We start from the raw sequence: 16,148 nt of genomic DNA, 5'->3' as shown, positions 1-16,148 counted from the left end.
TTCTGTAGGAGGGGTCTGGGGCAGGTGAGCAATTCATTCTGGGAAAGAGTTTAAAACCAAGTGAATGGCCCTTTACATTAGCATGGGAAAATGTCCCAAATCCCACCTTGTCTCAACAGAGCCATTAATCTAGAAAAAACTACAGTGCCACTTTTCAGAGGTCTACCCTGTGTGCACACATGGAGAAGACACTTAGAATGTTAAAGTCAGCATGTTAAGTAATTTTCTTGAAATACTGTAACTAGCATCCAGTTTACTTTCTTCACAGGCCTTTTCATAATCTATTTAATTTTAGTCCTTTTTAATTGCCTGTTACACCTTTAACACCTAAATTCCAAGAGAGAAGGAGCTTCATCTTATCTCCACTGCCTAGCACATAATGGTTTCTAAATGGAACTGATTCCAAGATTGGCCTCATTTAGGAGTGGATCTGTTGTTATAATCAGGTTTCCAAAATCTTTAGTATCAATACGGAATCCTTTCCTCTCACATTTCATAGGAAGCTAGACTTCTTAAAGCACAAACATGGATACGTTTCAAGTTTCCTTGACTGATTTAAATTGAATTGAAATAATTATTTTGTACGGGAAAAACTTTAAAAAATTTTTCATTTTTCACAACATAACCACCTTTTCTTTCTCTACTTTCTTCCCTTCAAAACAAACTTTGCGACATTGGGGTGAGTTAAATAATCAGAAATCTAGGCAAAAATTAAGCTCTCAATGGCATGAAATACATTTTTTGCTCATTTTAAATAAAAATCCTATATGCAGTACATTAATGTTTTCTTTTAGAAATTACGTTGACAACTTAATCCCTCATTCGAGGCATCCATATAACTTCTTTACAGAAAGGTTCTTTGGCAAATTATTTAACACAAGATATATATGAGATCTGGGTAATACACCTTACTTGAAAGGCATGAATTGTTTTTAAACAGTGTAGCATAATCACACTTAAGACCATAGTTACTTTGTTCCCAAATCCCTGCAATTCTAATTGAGGGGAGTTCTAAAGGTCCTGTGTCCGCAACTGTAGACGTACACTGGTGGCCCTCAATCCTGCTCTCCAAACTTCAAATAAGGGGCCAGAGACAAGGCTCAGAACTTGGAAAAGGCCAGAAATTTCCTGCCTCAAAAGCAGTTTCAGAGTTTCACCTTTTCCTAAGGAACACAGAGCTGAGTAGACATGCTGAAGTCTTCCATATCCTGCTGGTTGTTTTGAATTATGGCTACACTGGCTGTGTACCCCTTGAGCTTTTATCTCCACATACTTGAATTAAATCCTGTAGTTCCTCTTCGGTTCTAGCATCTGTGACCTCTTCACAGGGTCTATATGCCACAGCTGTTTTACCACTTTCTGTAATAAAATTAACAAGGATCAATTCAGAAGTTTTCTTGTTCTTAAACTTCCTATATACAATGGTAGCACCGAATAATTAGACATTCTTTTGACTTCTAAAAGCAGAAAATAAGAGCATTTTCCTAGAAGTTGCCTCATCTGACACTTCAGTTTTTATCATAATTATTTGTGAAAACATATATAAGAAGTATCAACTTTGGTTCAAAAATTTATGATCTTAGAAATAAGGAATAAGGACATAGAAATTAAAAGCTGTGGAAAAAACATGTTCAATCACAATACAATTAAATAGGAAGGCATTAGGTGGGAGTCAAAGTGAGTTCAAACCTGGGAGAGATACCACTAGACTATAATAGATACTTCCTATTAGAAGCAAGGCAAGTGCCTGTTCCTTGGGACCAAAATTCTACCAGATACAATGAACATAGCTTTAGAGACAGAGAGAGAGAGTGAGCATTTGAACACTCTACTGGCAGAAACTGGCCCATGTACATTTTGCACAATACAGCTTTCCTCAAGGCAAGTTAGGGCCACCAGGCTTTTTGGTCTAAGTTTTGGGTACATATAAGGAGTACCTTGGCATATTAGGCACAAACAACCCAGGCATTTAGTTTGGTTCTTAAAGGTTGTTACCCAGAGTTGACAGCTGATGGAGATTCTGCCTGATGACCAGGAAAATCAAACTTCACTGGAAAGATTGCCCAGGGTGGAAAGCCAAGACCAATCCAGGGTCAACTCTCACAAGCAAATAAGGTCTCTGACAACTTAGCTAGGATTTCTCAGTCTCTAAGCCTGCAGGGCTGTGAAGCAGGGGAGCAGTTCTGTTCCGGGGATCTACTAATCATAAAGTTTCCTTTGGGCACAGCTTGTGCCATTCTCACCGCTGCATAACTCGATAGGGAACAAAACCAACGCTATTCATTCGCATGACCACTTTCAAGGTTTACAAAAATGTAGCCGATTATTATATAAGAATCATATTCACCCACTACATCAGAATTGAAAACTGAAATTAAACTGATTCCAAAAACATAATCTAATAAACTCTTCAACAAGAAAACAGCAGTAATAATAATAGTCAATATATTTTGTCTGCTTACTATGTTTCAGGCATAGCTCTAAGATTGTTAGGTTCATCATCCCGTTTACTCTTACAATATCCCCCATTTGGTGGTAAGCTTAATTACTAACCCTATTTGCAGATAAAGAAATTGCAGCTTAGATATATTAAATACCTACAAATGTCTCTGGCTACAAAAATCTAAAATTGCAAGAACAAGAAAATCTAAGAGACAAAATTAGGACTCAAACACCGGTGTCCAAGGCTTATAATCACTACACTATTCTGTATGAGAAGCAAGCAATTGAGGAAGAAGTGGATCAAACACTTTCTGTATGAACTGAGGCAAGTCATTCTACATCTAAACACTGGGGACAATAATATTTGCTGTCGTTTTTCTCATAAACGCCACAAAGCACAAATGTAAGACTGCTGCTGTGAAAGCATCTGGCGAATGAAAGAATATGTAATGTTTTAGATAACCATTATTTTCATCCAATTAACTTTTCAAATAAGTTTATTTGCTCACTGAAACTGAAGTACTTCAACGACAATCAAAAAGGTCCTACCTAAAACCACATTCAGCAATTTCTGGAATGCATCTGTCATAGCTTTCTGAATAGCAAGCTTCTGGGTTACCTTCCTTCTCATAAGGAATGATAATGACCCAAAATCCAACCAAAACAGATGAATTTAAAATGCCTATATGAATAACTGATTTCTAGATTATATGTTTAAAACTAAAAATGCATCTGTGATTCTTAGATCATTACCTTAGTGATTAAGGGCAGGCACAACACTGGGCTACGGGTGAATGTCTCCGTTGCAGGTATACCCTGGCATGGCACATGCTTACTGCTCGGATCTATTCTGGAAGTTCCTAAAATACTAGATGGGAAATGCAAACCAAGAGCGTGGCACAAATCTCATATTACTCACAGATTTCAAATGGAGAAGCTGAGGCTGCACTGCTACAGACACTGCTCTCCTCTGCGTAAAGGGCTGGACTCATACAGTGAGATAGATTTGGTTGTAGTGCAGATGATCTGGCCTCTCCTCAACCATCACCCACTCAGGTGGATGGTGGAGCCTCCTCCACCCCATTCGATAACAGCCCTGCCTCTGACTTAAAACCCTAAGCCCAAGTGCCATGGATTCTACGAAAAAACTCAGTACCAATCGGAATCCCCTTTCTAGGGATCTACATTTACTTATTCTGCTCAGGCCCTTTTATAGCAGGCAAAGGCCTGAACATTTACACAAGAGTTTATTTCAATCTTTAGACAATGATTTTGTTGGGATAACTGAAGCCCAGAAGACATATGCATTTGAAGGACTATTTTAGCCCAAAAATAATTATTAACCAAAAAAAAAAAAAAATCCTAATTTTCCCTCCTCCTAAGGTTCTTGGCAGGCAGGAGTTCCAAATTTCTGAAGATTAAGGTGCTGTCAGGTATTCCCTAAGATAAAAACCTATAGTGTCGGGCAGAAAAATTCTGCCCAGGGCTTTAGTTGCTTAGAGAAGGTGATGATGTATCTGAAAAGTTGAGTTTCAGAAAGAAAGGAAAAAAGAGAAATCCCACTGCCTCACCTCCCCCTACACACACATACTGGAAAACAGACCTTCCTCCAACTTATCCAAAGGTTCCTCAGCCATGCGAACTCCAGGACTCCAGCACTCGTGGGAGGGCAACACCACCTCTAAAGCACAGAAGACCTTCAGGCTTTGCTTCTGAAGTGGTGTCACAATATCTTCATTTTCCCTTTCTTCAAGGTTAGAAAGATCCTGAAGCTGTTAGGATTTTGAATTAAAGGCTAGACTTCAACATATTCTGTTGTTAGAAATAAATACCAAACTCCAGCAATCCCAGGTAATAGTTTAGGTATGCTATCCCTTCAAAATCAACTGAGACTTGCAAAGGAATGACTAGATATGGACAACTATTTTTTTTATGATATACCATACAAATACTGGAGAAAGTTATGGACACCACCATCCAAGTCATTGAGATTATCACTAATTCTAGGTGGCAGGCCAATGCTCAGATACTTCCTTGTGGAACCCTCCCACATCTCCTCCCCACACCCCTGTTCTATTCTGCTCTCTAAAGTCTAGGAGTTCAATGTTGAAAGGAGTCTGGTTAGTCAAAGAAAATCTACAGAGTTTACCTTGATGATCCTTTTTGACCACCCACGGAAACCAAAGTAGTAATTTGCCAATTCTTGGCATCTGGAGCTCTTTAGGGCAAGCGTATTATGTTGAACCGCCTTATGTCTGGTGCCGAGATGAACCTAAAGACATAAAAGACCTAAAAATATCACGACCCTACATAGCGACTCATTTTCGATATACCTGAGATTTATCAATACCAATTTTATAGAGTGGTTGTGAAGATTAAGTAGGACATTTTAAGCAATGGGTTCACAGTGATCCCTAAATAAAGGTTATTTATTATTTTTCAGTCAGTATTTTTCTGCACCATTTCCAGGACCCCTGATTAACCGGAAGGTTCCCTGACCTCTGGTGGTGAAACTGATGATGAAAGAACCAAGGAAGCCCAGGAGAAGCCTATTATGGGGCTGGGGGTAAGCAAAGGAAGTGAACTGTTTTACTCACCTCATCCTGTATCTCCTGCTTGAGAATATGACCTGAAGAGGAGATAAGACGGACCTGCCACTGAATTAGGACCTGAATCTGTAGCACCCCCTCCCCAAGTTACTAACCCCTGTTAGAAGAGGGAATATGTATACCTCTATAAATGTAAATAAAGCAACGAAAAGAATTAGAGGTTCATCTGCATTAACAGGCTTATTTGACAGTGCAAATATTTCCAGTCTTAACTCTCTAAAGAACTTACATATTACTGTGGAGTTTTTATATCACTAGTTCTTTCTTAGATGTCCATTACCATTTTGAACAGAGTGTAGTATATAAATATAGTCATAAAAATTCAAATAATACAAATAAAATCACAGCATTGTTAATTCTTTATGGATTTGTTTGTGCATCTTCCTCTGTCACTAGTTTATGAGCTCCTTCAGTGCTTGAAGGAACCATATATTATTCTTTCCTTGTTACCAGAAAGAAGAATACATATTGGCATATAATAGAGGAGTGATGGTCTGTTGACTGAGTGAATGAATGAGTACATAAGAAAATGAAGTTACTTTCTCCAACTGAAGTTGCCTGCTGGGAAGGAGAAATGAAGATTAATTTTTAAATATTGAGTGTCGCATGGGATGCTAGGCCCTGTACGGTGAGTCAAAATGGAACTGTCCTGGACAATTAGGAAGCTTCAGAAGGGCTTGAGCTCCTGGGTAGTAGAGACAGCTGACATCTGGGATAACCTTGCCACAGTTCTTGCTGGCAAACCTTTCCCTTCGTGCTACTAAGAAAAGCTCAGATACATTAGGCCTTTCCTTGGTTTTAATTTAAGATGTTATTCACTTTTCTGTATTTATAAAAAACACAGGGGAAGTAAGATAAGAAGTATGTATACCTGAATAAAAGAACACATAATTGGAACTTCCGTGCTGGTGCAGTGGTTAAGACTCCATGCTCCCAATGCAGGGGGCCTGGGTTCGATCCCAGGTCAGTGAACCAGGTCTCACACGTATGCTGCAATGAAGAGTTTGCACGCCAAATTTCAGGAGCCTGCAAGCCACAAAAAAAGGAGCCTGCCTACTGCAAATGGGGAGCCCACATGCCACAACTGGGGAGCCCTTGAGCCACAACTAAGGAGCTATCTGCTGCAACTGAGATCCAGTGCAAGCAAATAAATAAATAAAATTGAAAAAGAACGCATAAGTAAAGTAGGGAAAAATTTCGGGATTGTGGGTAGTAAACTAAGGCTCTGCATTAAATATACAAATCTAATACGAATGCCCTTTCCTCTCAACTCTATAGTGACTTGGAGAACATTTTCTTCATTATGCTATCAGTGACGGGCTTTATGCTTGAAAATCTCACAACCTATGCTTATGGAATGGTCTTAATGTCCAATATAAGAAAAGAACTCATTACTCACAACTGATACCAAGTAACTGTTTCATAATCTTTCCAGGACCATCTGTAATATCTGAGTGGTTATGTGAAATGGTCACAGGGTGTGCAAATTAAAGAATGTCTGACACAAAATCATTTCAATCCCAGGGAGTACTGCCAGGATTGAAGAGGGTGTTAAACAGGGTAAAGAAGTGGGAGGTAGTGTACCTGGAGTCACATCTGAGGAGAGTTCTCAGATTCAATAAAGGTGAAATCAGTGAGTACAGAAATATGGGTGAGAAGAGGCAGCAAGGTCAGTAGGAAGTAGCCAGAGCAAGAAGCCAATCAGAGAAGACACACAATTATAAAGGGAAAGGTCTGGGAAATCTAAGCCTCACTCACTTATTCAGAGGAATTGAAAAGGTCCTTGAAAAAGGAATGGTGGCTGAATGGAAGTACATAATGAAATGTTAATTCTGCGGAAGTAAAATTGGATGGCATTTTGATATGGAATAAGGTTTCTACAATGCATTAAAGAATATTTTAACCATTTTCTGGAATCTGAAGGGAGTTCTGAATAGGCAGTTTGACAGTAATGATGATGATGAAGCCTCCTTTATGTTACATCTGACAAAAGTTTGTCAAGCTCGGGACTTCCCTGGTGGCACAGTTGTTAAGAGTCCGCCTGCCAGTGCAGGGGGCACGGGTTCAATCTCTGGTCCAGGAAGATCCCACATGCCGCAGAGCAACTAAGCCCGTGTGCCACATCTACTGAGCCTGTGCTCTAGAGCCTGTAAGCCAAAACTACTGAAGCCTGCGTGCCTAGAAACCGTGCTCCGCACCAAGAGAAGCCATTGTGATGAGAAGCCCACACACCGCAACGATGAGCAACCCCTGCTCATGCATCTAGAGAAAGCCGGCGTGCAGCAACAAGACCCAACGCAGCCAAAAATAAATTAATTAATTAATTAAAATAAATTGTCAACCTCACACATTTAAAATCCACATAAAAGTAAATATAAGGAAGACTCTTGTGAAGATTTCTTAAATTAAGGGGCAGCAGAAAATGACATGGGGTTTAACATCAGTTAAGTTTGGGTTTGGCCTCTAGTTTCCACATTTACTGCCATGAACCTTAAGTAAGCCACTTAACCATCCTGAGTTCGTGTTTCTTCATCTAAAAAAAAGGAAGAAACCACTAGGGAACTGGGGGATCAGTGGAGCAGTGCATCTGAGAGCATTCTGTACACCACAGTGCTGTACAAACGCTGGCCGTTTTTTTTTTTTTTTTACCCCTGGGATCTTAGTTCCCAGACTAGGGATTCAACCCGGGCCCTCAGCAGTGAAAGTGCACAGTCTGCACATTTGGACCCACCTTCACTGGAGATGTGTGAAAAAGCTGCTTCTGGTCACATGCCTTTTGGGCTCTATGGGCATCCCTTGCTGAATAAAACTTGATGATGGCATAGAACCCAGGACCACCCACTGCTGCGTTTGGGAAGACTCAGACAGAATACAGAAGGCCAAATCAGGAGAAGACTGTGAACAGAGAATGCTCTAGGGTGGTCTCACACTAAGAAAGTGCAGTAAATTTCAGGCCCAGGAAACCAAACCGCCCATTCCCTTATATTCCCCCAGCCCTTCGCCACAGGTAACTGTGGTGAGTCTGCTACTCCAAACACTTCTCATTTCATGAACAAGTTCCCTCTGAAATCCTAAGCTTCGAGAAGCATTAGGAGGCAATGCCTTCTGTTGGGAACTATGCCTCAAAAATCTATGGGGGCGAGGTGACTGCTCAGGTCGTCTCTAGAACTAAGATTCCTCTCAGCAGAGACCACAGGCAGATGAGGTGCTGAAGCAGTACCCCGGGGCGCCCAGTTATTGGGGTGCGGGGCGGCTTCCTCAACCTCTCCCTCCACTCCGGCTCCTCTCACTTGCAAGGCCTCGGCCGTGGATCCAGAGCTCAGCTCCCACACAAGCAAGGTTTTGTCACCCCCGATGGGAACTGCAAAAGGTACCAAATGCAGCATCCTAACATCACCGCGCATGCGCTGCTCGGGGCGCAAGAGGACTGCACCAGCGAACGGCCACCCGCGCTTTTTAAAAAGTTAGTGCCAATAAATCTAATATATAGAAAAATAGTTGAAAGCCCCTGAGTGTTTTGTGGATAGAAAAGCATGAGATTCAGAGCAAGTTCAGAGCTTGAGAGTCTAAGAATAAACTAGCTCTCCATTCCATTAGAAGGACTAGGTAGCAGCTTCTGGTTATGGAACCAGAAACTCTCAGGCTCCATATAGGACATAAAACGGCATCACTTGTACTCTTATAAAATTGCAGAAACAAACAAAATAAACTAAAACATATTTACACCTGTCCTATAAGACAAAGGGTAACTGAGACCTAACGTATATAAAATCAGTTAACAAACTGTGATGCGCTATATCAATAAGTTCTCATTTGCAGAGAGCACAGCATAGGATATGGGGCCATTAATGTTAATTCCCTTCCCCCTTGGATTCCTTTCTCTTGTTCCTTTAACTATGCGGATCCGTTACATTATTAAGCTAACAATGTAACTGAGCTATTATTAGCTTAATAATGTAACCTAGAATCTGATTTTTAGCAAAGGGGTAGTTCTTAGAAACTTAGGGAGCTGGAACTCTGAATGAATGAATTAAAAAAACTCAGTTACATCATTAATTTTAAAATTTATCATCATCGATTAAAAATTAAAATTAAAATATTAAATTAAAAATTAAAAATTTATTATCCTGCAATTGAGACTCACCACAATGTGTTACGTCTGTCAGGCATTCCCTGTCACAACGTAGCTTGAATGTCTTACAGACAACCTCAATGGTATTTTTAACTTGGCAGAGGCAGCAGGCCATACGGCTAGGTAAGATCCTATAAATGGAAACACAGGTAATTAAATTCGTGGTAAAAGAGTTACTTGAGAAGGTAGAAGAGGTAGGCCAAGGCCACCACAGACCAGTGCAAAAAGGAGTTCTTGGGGCATATGGACTGCAGAACTGGATAGGGGCCGGTTGGCCAATTGCTGCTCTTGACTGTTGTAAATAAATATAGAGGAGGAGAGAGGTGCCCAACAGAAGGATTAGGATGGCAGTAGGTACGGTATGCCTAGAAAAAAGGGAATAGGGATTAGAATTGGGTGACATTGATCTGTACTTTAATTCAGAAGTATCTCCTTCCAACCCAAAAGCCTCACTTTGGGTTGAGAGTACACAGGAAGAAGGCAGACATGTAATAATAGTCTGAATAATATTGTACCTTCTGGAGTCCCTTTCTCAGGTCCTATTTATGAGTAGTAATATATTAGAAATTATTCTAGTAATAAAAAAGCATCCTGCGGTTAAACAATAACAGAGATTGCATTGGCCAAATCTGGACAAAAGGAACATCCCAAACAATAAAATTATCATTATAATAAGGTATAACATAGTTAACTTAAAAAAAAGCACATGAGTTCATAATGATACTCAAAATGAAAAGTGGGGGAGCTCTTCTTTATAAAATAATGTCAACTAATAAATGCAAAAGGAATGATAGAATTAGGAAAGTGTCATTTTGCATCTATCAATGTAATAATCGATTCAGACAAGGATTATCATTGATGCACAGCTGGGTGAAGAGCTGTTTGAAAGTAGGATCTTTACTGATCCCAAAGTACCACCCCACATATGATTTATCAATTACCAAGGGGAAAAATAATTTTACAATGGAGAGATATGGAAGATACCACCTTAATCAAGTGATCAAACTTAGCACTGGGCCAGCTGAACTGATGAAGTATGAAGAATACATCACCTACATAGTATTCTTCCCCAAAATATTTATTTTGAATCTAATGAGGAAATAGACAAATCCAGATTGTCAGGCAATTTACAAGCTAACTGGCTTAGAGTCTTCAAAAATACCAATGTCATAAAAGACCAAAAAAAAACATAGTAGGGAAATATTGTAGATTAAAGGAAACAAAGTCATGACACGCAATGCCTAATCTTTAATTGGACCCTGTATCAAAATAAAACAGACTTGAATGTTATTGGCTTCTGACCAAGATGAAGTAACAAGGACCAATTTAACCTCCCACCTGAAACAATGAAATCATCAGACAGAACATATGAAACAACAGTTTTCAAGAACTGGACCTCAGGCAATAAAGTTCAGTGATCCCCAGGAGATGGGAAATAAATGAAGTGATCCCTATAATTGCCCTAACTTACTTCTCTGAGAGAGTTTCCAGGTCATGGTACAGGGAAGAGAAGTGCAGGCAGAGACTGGTGGATTCCCTGACTGAGGAAATGGAGCTGAGAGTCTGGGAAAATCAAGGTAACTAGAGTTCACAAAGCAGACTATCAGAGAGAAAAGAAGTGCACAGACAAAGAACTCTGGAGATATGCAGAGGGATCTCTTGAGAATTCAACAAAGTATTTGTCAGTACATTTGTGTGAGGAATTACTTGATGCCAGGAAAAGAACCACATGAAAGGATTAACAATAAGAATATCTGGATATCACACAGGGTTGTAGGAATAGTACCTGTTCCTACAAGTCAAACTGGAAAACCTCATGATACTCAGAAAGGACTTGTCTCAGTAGTTGCAAATAATGAGCTCCAGACTAAAGGCTACTTGGACTCCTACCCAACGAATCTTAAAAGCTAGACCTAAAAGAATAAAATTGTTTTGAGTAACTTAATTCCACCCAAAACAAAGCCCAAGCATTTTACAAGAATTTAAATATATATAGTACACAAGAAACAAAAACGCACAGTTATCGGGGATCATATGAAATATTGGCAAGCATGCAAAGAAGTAGGAAAATATGCCCCATAGTGAGGAGAAAAGGCAACCGATCAAAACTAACCCATAATCTATACAGATGTTAGAATTGGCAAAAAAGGACATTTTAAAAGTTTTTATACATGAAGAAAAGTTATTATAACTGTATTTCATATGTTCAAAAACCCAGACAAAACACTGAAAATGTTAAGTACAGGCACGGAAAATGTAAAGCAGTCCCAAATTAAGCTTCTAGCAATTAAAAACAATGGTTAAATGAAAAAGACATTGAATGAGGTTAATTGCAGATTAGACACTGCAGAAGAAAGGGTCACTGAACATTAAGGCATAGTAATAGAAACTATCCAAAATGAAACAAAAAGAGTAACAAAACAAAACAACAACAAAAAAGAATACAGCATCAGTGAGCTGGGCAACAACTTCAAGTGGCCTAATACATGTGAACTTAGAGTCCATGAAGGAGAAGAGAAATACAAACATTTGAAGAAATGATAGCCAAAATTTTTCCAAACTGGTAAACACTATAAAGCCACAAAGTCAAGAAGATCAATGAACTTTAAGCATAAGAAACATGGACAAAACTACACCAATGCAAAAAAATTATCAAATTGCCCAGAACCAGGAATAAAGAGAAAAATTTAAAAGCAGCCAGAGGAAGAACCTATACACTACATACAGAGGAACAAAGATATCAATGACAGCAGAATTTTTGCTGGAAACAATGTAAATGAGAACTCAGTGGAATAACATCTTTAAAGTAGTGAATTGAATTCTATCAAGCTAGAATTCTATACCCAGATGTATCAAAACAAAAGCAAAATAAAGACTGTCTCAGACATACAAAGGCTGCAAGAATTCTTTACAAGTAGCATTTCACTATAAGAAATGTTAAAAGAAGTATTTTTAAGCAAAAGGAAAATGACACCAGATTGGAATATGGATCTACACAAAGATTAAGAATACAGGAATAGGGACTTCCCTGGTGGTTCAGTGGTTAACAACCTGCCTGCCAATGCAGGGGATATGGGTTCAATCCCTGGTCCGAGAAGATCCCACATGTCGCCGAGCAACTAAGCCCGTACGGCACAACTACTGAGCCTCTACTCTAGAGCCTGTGTGCCACGACTACTGAAGGCCACGCACCTAGAGCCTGTGCTCTGCAAAAAGAGAAGTCATCCAATGAGAAGCCAATGCACTGCAACGAAGAGCAGCCCCTGCTTGCCGCAACTAGAGAAAGCCCAGGTGAAGGAATAAAGACCCAACGCAGAAAAAATTAATTAAAAAAAAATACTTAAAAAAATTTTTGAAAGGATTTTACTCATTCAATATATGTCTCTGACCACAGTGGAATTAAATTAGAAATTAACAAATCCGAAAAAGTTCCAAATATTTGGAAACTAAACAACACTCTTCTGAGTAACTTTGTGGTCAAAGAAGAAATCAAAAGGGAAATCAGAAACTATTTTGAACTCACTGAAACTGAAAACATAATATGTCAACATGTGGGTTATTGCTAATGCGGTACTCAGCTTCCTCAACTTCCACCTTAAACTGGAAAAACAAGAGCAAATTAATCACAGAGTAAGAGAAGAAAGAACACAATAAAGATCAAAGTAGAAATAAATAAAATGGAAAACAGAAAAATACTATTGATATTAAAAGGATAATAAGAGAATATATAGAATACTTTATACCAATAAATTCAAGATGAAATGGACAAATTCCTTGAAACACATGCACTACCAAAGTTTATTCAAGAATACAGATATTAAGGAAATTGGGTGTGCAGTTTAAAACCTTCCAACAAAGAAAGCTTCAAGTCCAGGTGGCTTAGCTGATAAATTCTACTGAACATTTAAGGAATAAAATAATGCCAAGTCTACACAAACTCTACCAGAAAGTTGAAGAGAAGGGAATATTTCCCAACTTATTTATAAGGCCAACTTTCACCGTATCAAGATTAGACAATGACATTACAAGAAAACTATAGACCAATATCTCTCATGAACACAGAGGCAAAAAATCTTAACAAAATTTTAGCATATCAAATCCAATAATATATAAAAAGATGATACATCATGATCAAGTGGGGTTTATCTCAGGAATGAAAGGTTGGGTTAATATTTGAAAATCAATTTACCAACTTACTACACTAAAAAAGAAAAATCAGGACATCTCTGGTGGGGCAGTGGTTAAGAATCCACCTGCCACTGCAGGGGACATGACTTTGACCCCTGGTCAGTGAAGATCCCACATGCCATGGAGCAACTAAGCCCGTGCACCAGAACTACTGAGCCTGAGCTCTAGAGCCCGTGAGTCACAACTACTGAGCCGATGTGCCACAACTAGTGAAGCGCGTGCTCCTAGAGCCCATTCTCTGCAACAAGAGAAGCCACCGCAATGAGAAGCCTGCATACTGCAATGAGAGTAGTCCCTGCTCGCCACAACTAGAGAAAGCCTGCGTGCAGGAATGGAGGCCCAATACAGCCCAAAAATAAATAAACAAATTAAGAAAAGAAGGGAAAAATCACATAATCATTGCAATAGATGCAGGAAAAGAATGAAAAAATCTATATCCATTCCTGATTAAAGAAAAAAAACAGCCCTCAGCAGACGAGGAATGGAAGGACACTTCCTCAACTTGATAAATGACTTCTACAAAAAACTTACCATCATATTTAATGGTGAAGGACAAAGAACTTGCTCGCCAGTATCAGGACAAAGGCAAGGATGTCTGCTCTCATTATTTCTATTTTACATTGCACTGAAGGTTCTAGCCACTGCAATAGGGCAACAAAAATAAGAGATATTCAGAAAGGAGAGGAAGAACTAAACCTATGTTTATTTCCACATAACATGATGATAGAGAAAACCTGATAGAATCTACAAAATTGCTACTGGAACTCATCAATGAGTTTCTCAAGTTTGCAGGGTACAAGATGAACATACAAAAAGATTAATTTATCTCAACAAACAATCAGAGATCAAAGTTTTAAAATACTACTTATAATAGAATCAAACATATAAAATACTTAGAATAAATCTGACAAAACATGTAAAAGACTTGCAAAGTGAAAACTGTAAAATATTGCTGGGGGAAATTAAGGAAGACCTAAATAAATGAAGAGATAAAATGTATTCATGGATCAGAAGATTCAATATTGTTAAGACATCATTTCTCCCCAAACTGATTTATAGATCAAAATACCAGTAGGCTTTTCTATAGAAATTGAAAACCTAATTCTAAAATTCATGTGGAAATAAAATTTAGGATAACTAAAACAACATTGAAAAAGAACAAAGTTGAAGAACTAACAGTAACTGATTTCAAGGCTTATGAAGTAACACTTTCAAGACACTGTGATAGTAGTGTAAAGATACACAAAAGGATCAAAGGAAGAGAATAGAATGTTCAGAAGTAGAGAGATGTGGACAACTGACTTTCAGGTTCAAAGGCATTTAAGTGGAGAGATGATAGTCTTTTCACCAAATGATGCTGGAACAATTGAATATACAGGTGCAAAAACCAAACAAAAAAAAAGAACTTCCATCCAAACCATATACGGAAATGAACTCAAATTGGTTCAAAGATCTAAATGTAAAACATAAAAGTATAAAACTTCTAGAATAAAACAGGTGAAAATTTTATGACCTTGAGTTAGGCAAGATTTCTTAGATACAACACCAAAAGCATAATCCATGAAAGAAAAAAATAGATAAATTAGACACTATCTAAATTAAGAATTTGTGCCCTGCAAAAGACACTACTGAGAGAACAGAAAGATGAGTCACAGAATGGGAGAAAATACTTAGCAACTTAAGTATTAAGTAGTAGTCTACACAAAGATTAAGAATACAGGAATAGGGACTTCCCTGGTGGTTCAGTGGTTAACAACCTGCCTGCCAATGCAGGGGATATGGGTTCAATCCCTGGTCCGAGAAGGGATTGAACCCATCCCTTCTGGGTTATATATTCTGGAAATATATAAAGAATATATAAAGAATATATAAAGAACTCTCAAATATATAAAGAACTCTCAAAACTCCAGAAAAATATAGATAAAAGAGAAAAATATATATATAAAGAATATATATTCTTGATATATATATAAAATATATATAGAATATATAAAGAACTCTCAAAACTCCAGAAAAATATAGATAAAAGATAAAAAGATATACAGATGGAAAATAAGCATATGAAAAGACGTTTGACATGATTAATCATTAGGAATGCTACAGTGAGATAAAACTACACACCTATTAAACTATCTGAAATTAAAAATACCGAGCATAGCAAGTGCTGGCCGCAACGTGAAGAAAATGCAATTCTCATACACTGCTGGTAGAGATGTAAAATGATCAAACCACTGTAGAAAATAGGTATTTTTTAAAAACTTAAACATACACTTACCAATGATCCAGCCATTCTACTTGCAGGTATTTGCCCAAGGGAAATGGAAGTATACATCCATACAAAGACTTCTATACAAATATTCATAGCGACTTTATCTGTAATAGACAAAGTCTGAAACAACTCAAATGTTCATCAATGGTGAATAGATAAATACTGGTTCATCAGTATAATGCAATACTATTCGGCAATAAACAGAAATGAATTACTGATATATACAACAATATGGATGAAAATTAAAATGATCATGCCGAGTTAGAAACCAGTTAGAAGAAAGTATACACTGTATGATTCCCTCTACATACAATTCTAGAAAATGCAAACAGAAAAGCAGAGCAATGGTTGCATGGTGATTGGGAAGGGCAGGAACAATGGGAAGGAAGAATTACAAAGAGATGTTAAGAAACTTTCTGAGGAGATGGACATTTTGATTTTGGTGGTGTCTTCATGGTGTTTATATATGCGTGTGTGTGAACACAGATTATTGTATGTCAATTATACC

At 38.1% G+C, this 16,148-nt stretch overlaps 1 protein-coding gene across 1 annotated transcript in view; it reads right to left on the bottom strand.

The window, feature by feature from the left end:
* Positions 1-2,947: 2,947 nt before the first annotated feature.
* Positions 2,948-16,148, bottom strand: part of LOC309817783 (RAD52 motif-containing protein 1-like) — a gene marked incomplete at both ends in the record, with an annotated part of 93,235 nt that continues 80,034 nt past the window's right edge. The window contains 4 exons of the mRNA XM_082682087.1: positions 2,948-3,068; positions 4,024-4,214; positions 4,592-4,714; positions 7,783-7,892. Coding sequence (XP_082538213.1) covers positions 2,948-3,068; positions 4,024-4,214; positions 4,592-4,714; positions 7,783-7,892 — 545 coding nt within the window. The remainder of the gene's footprint in view (positions 3,069-4,023; positions 4,215-4,591; positions 4,715-7,782; positions 7,893-16,148) is intronic.

Source organism: Grampus griseus, assembly GCF_964374135.1.
Source record: "Grampus griseus genome assembly, contig: HAP1_SCAFFOLD_202, whole genome shotgun sequence".
Taxonomy (NCBI): Eukaryota; Metazoa; Chordata; class Mammalia; order Artiodactyla; family Delphinidae; genus Grampus; species Grampus griseus.
Note: the sequence above shows the minus strand (reverse complement) of the source record. Positions and strands in the feature narration are given on the sequence as shown.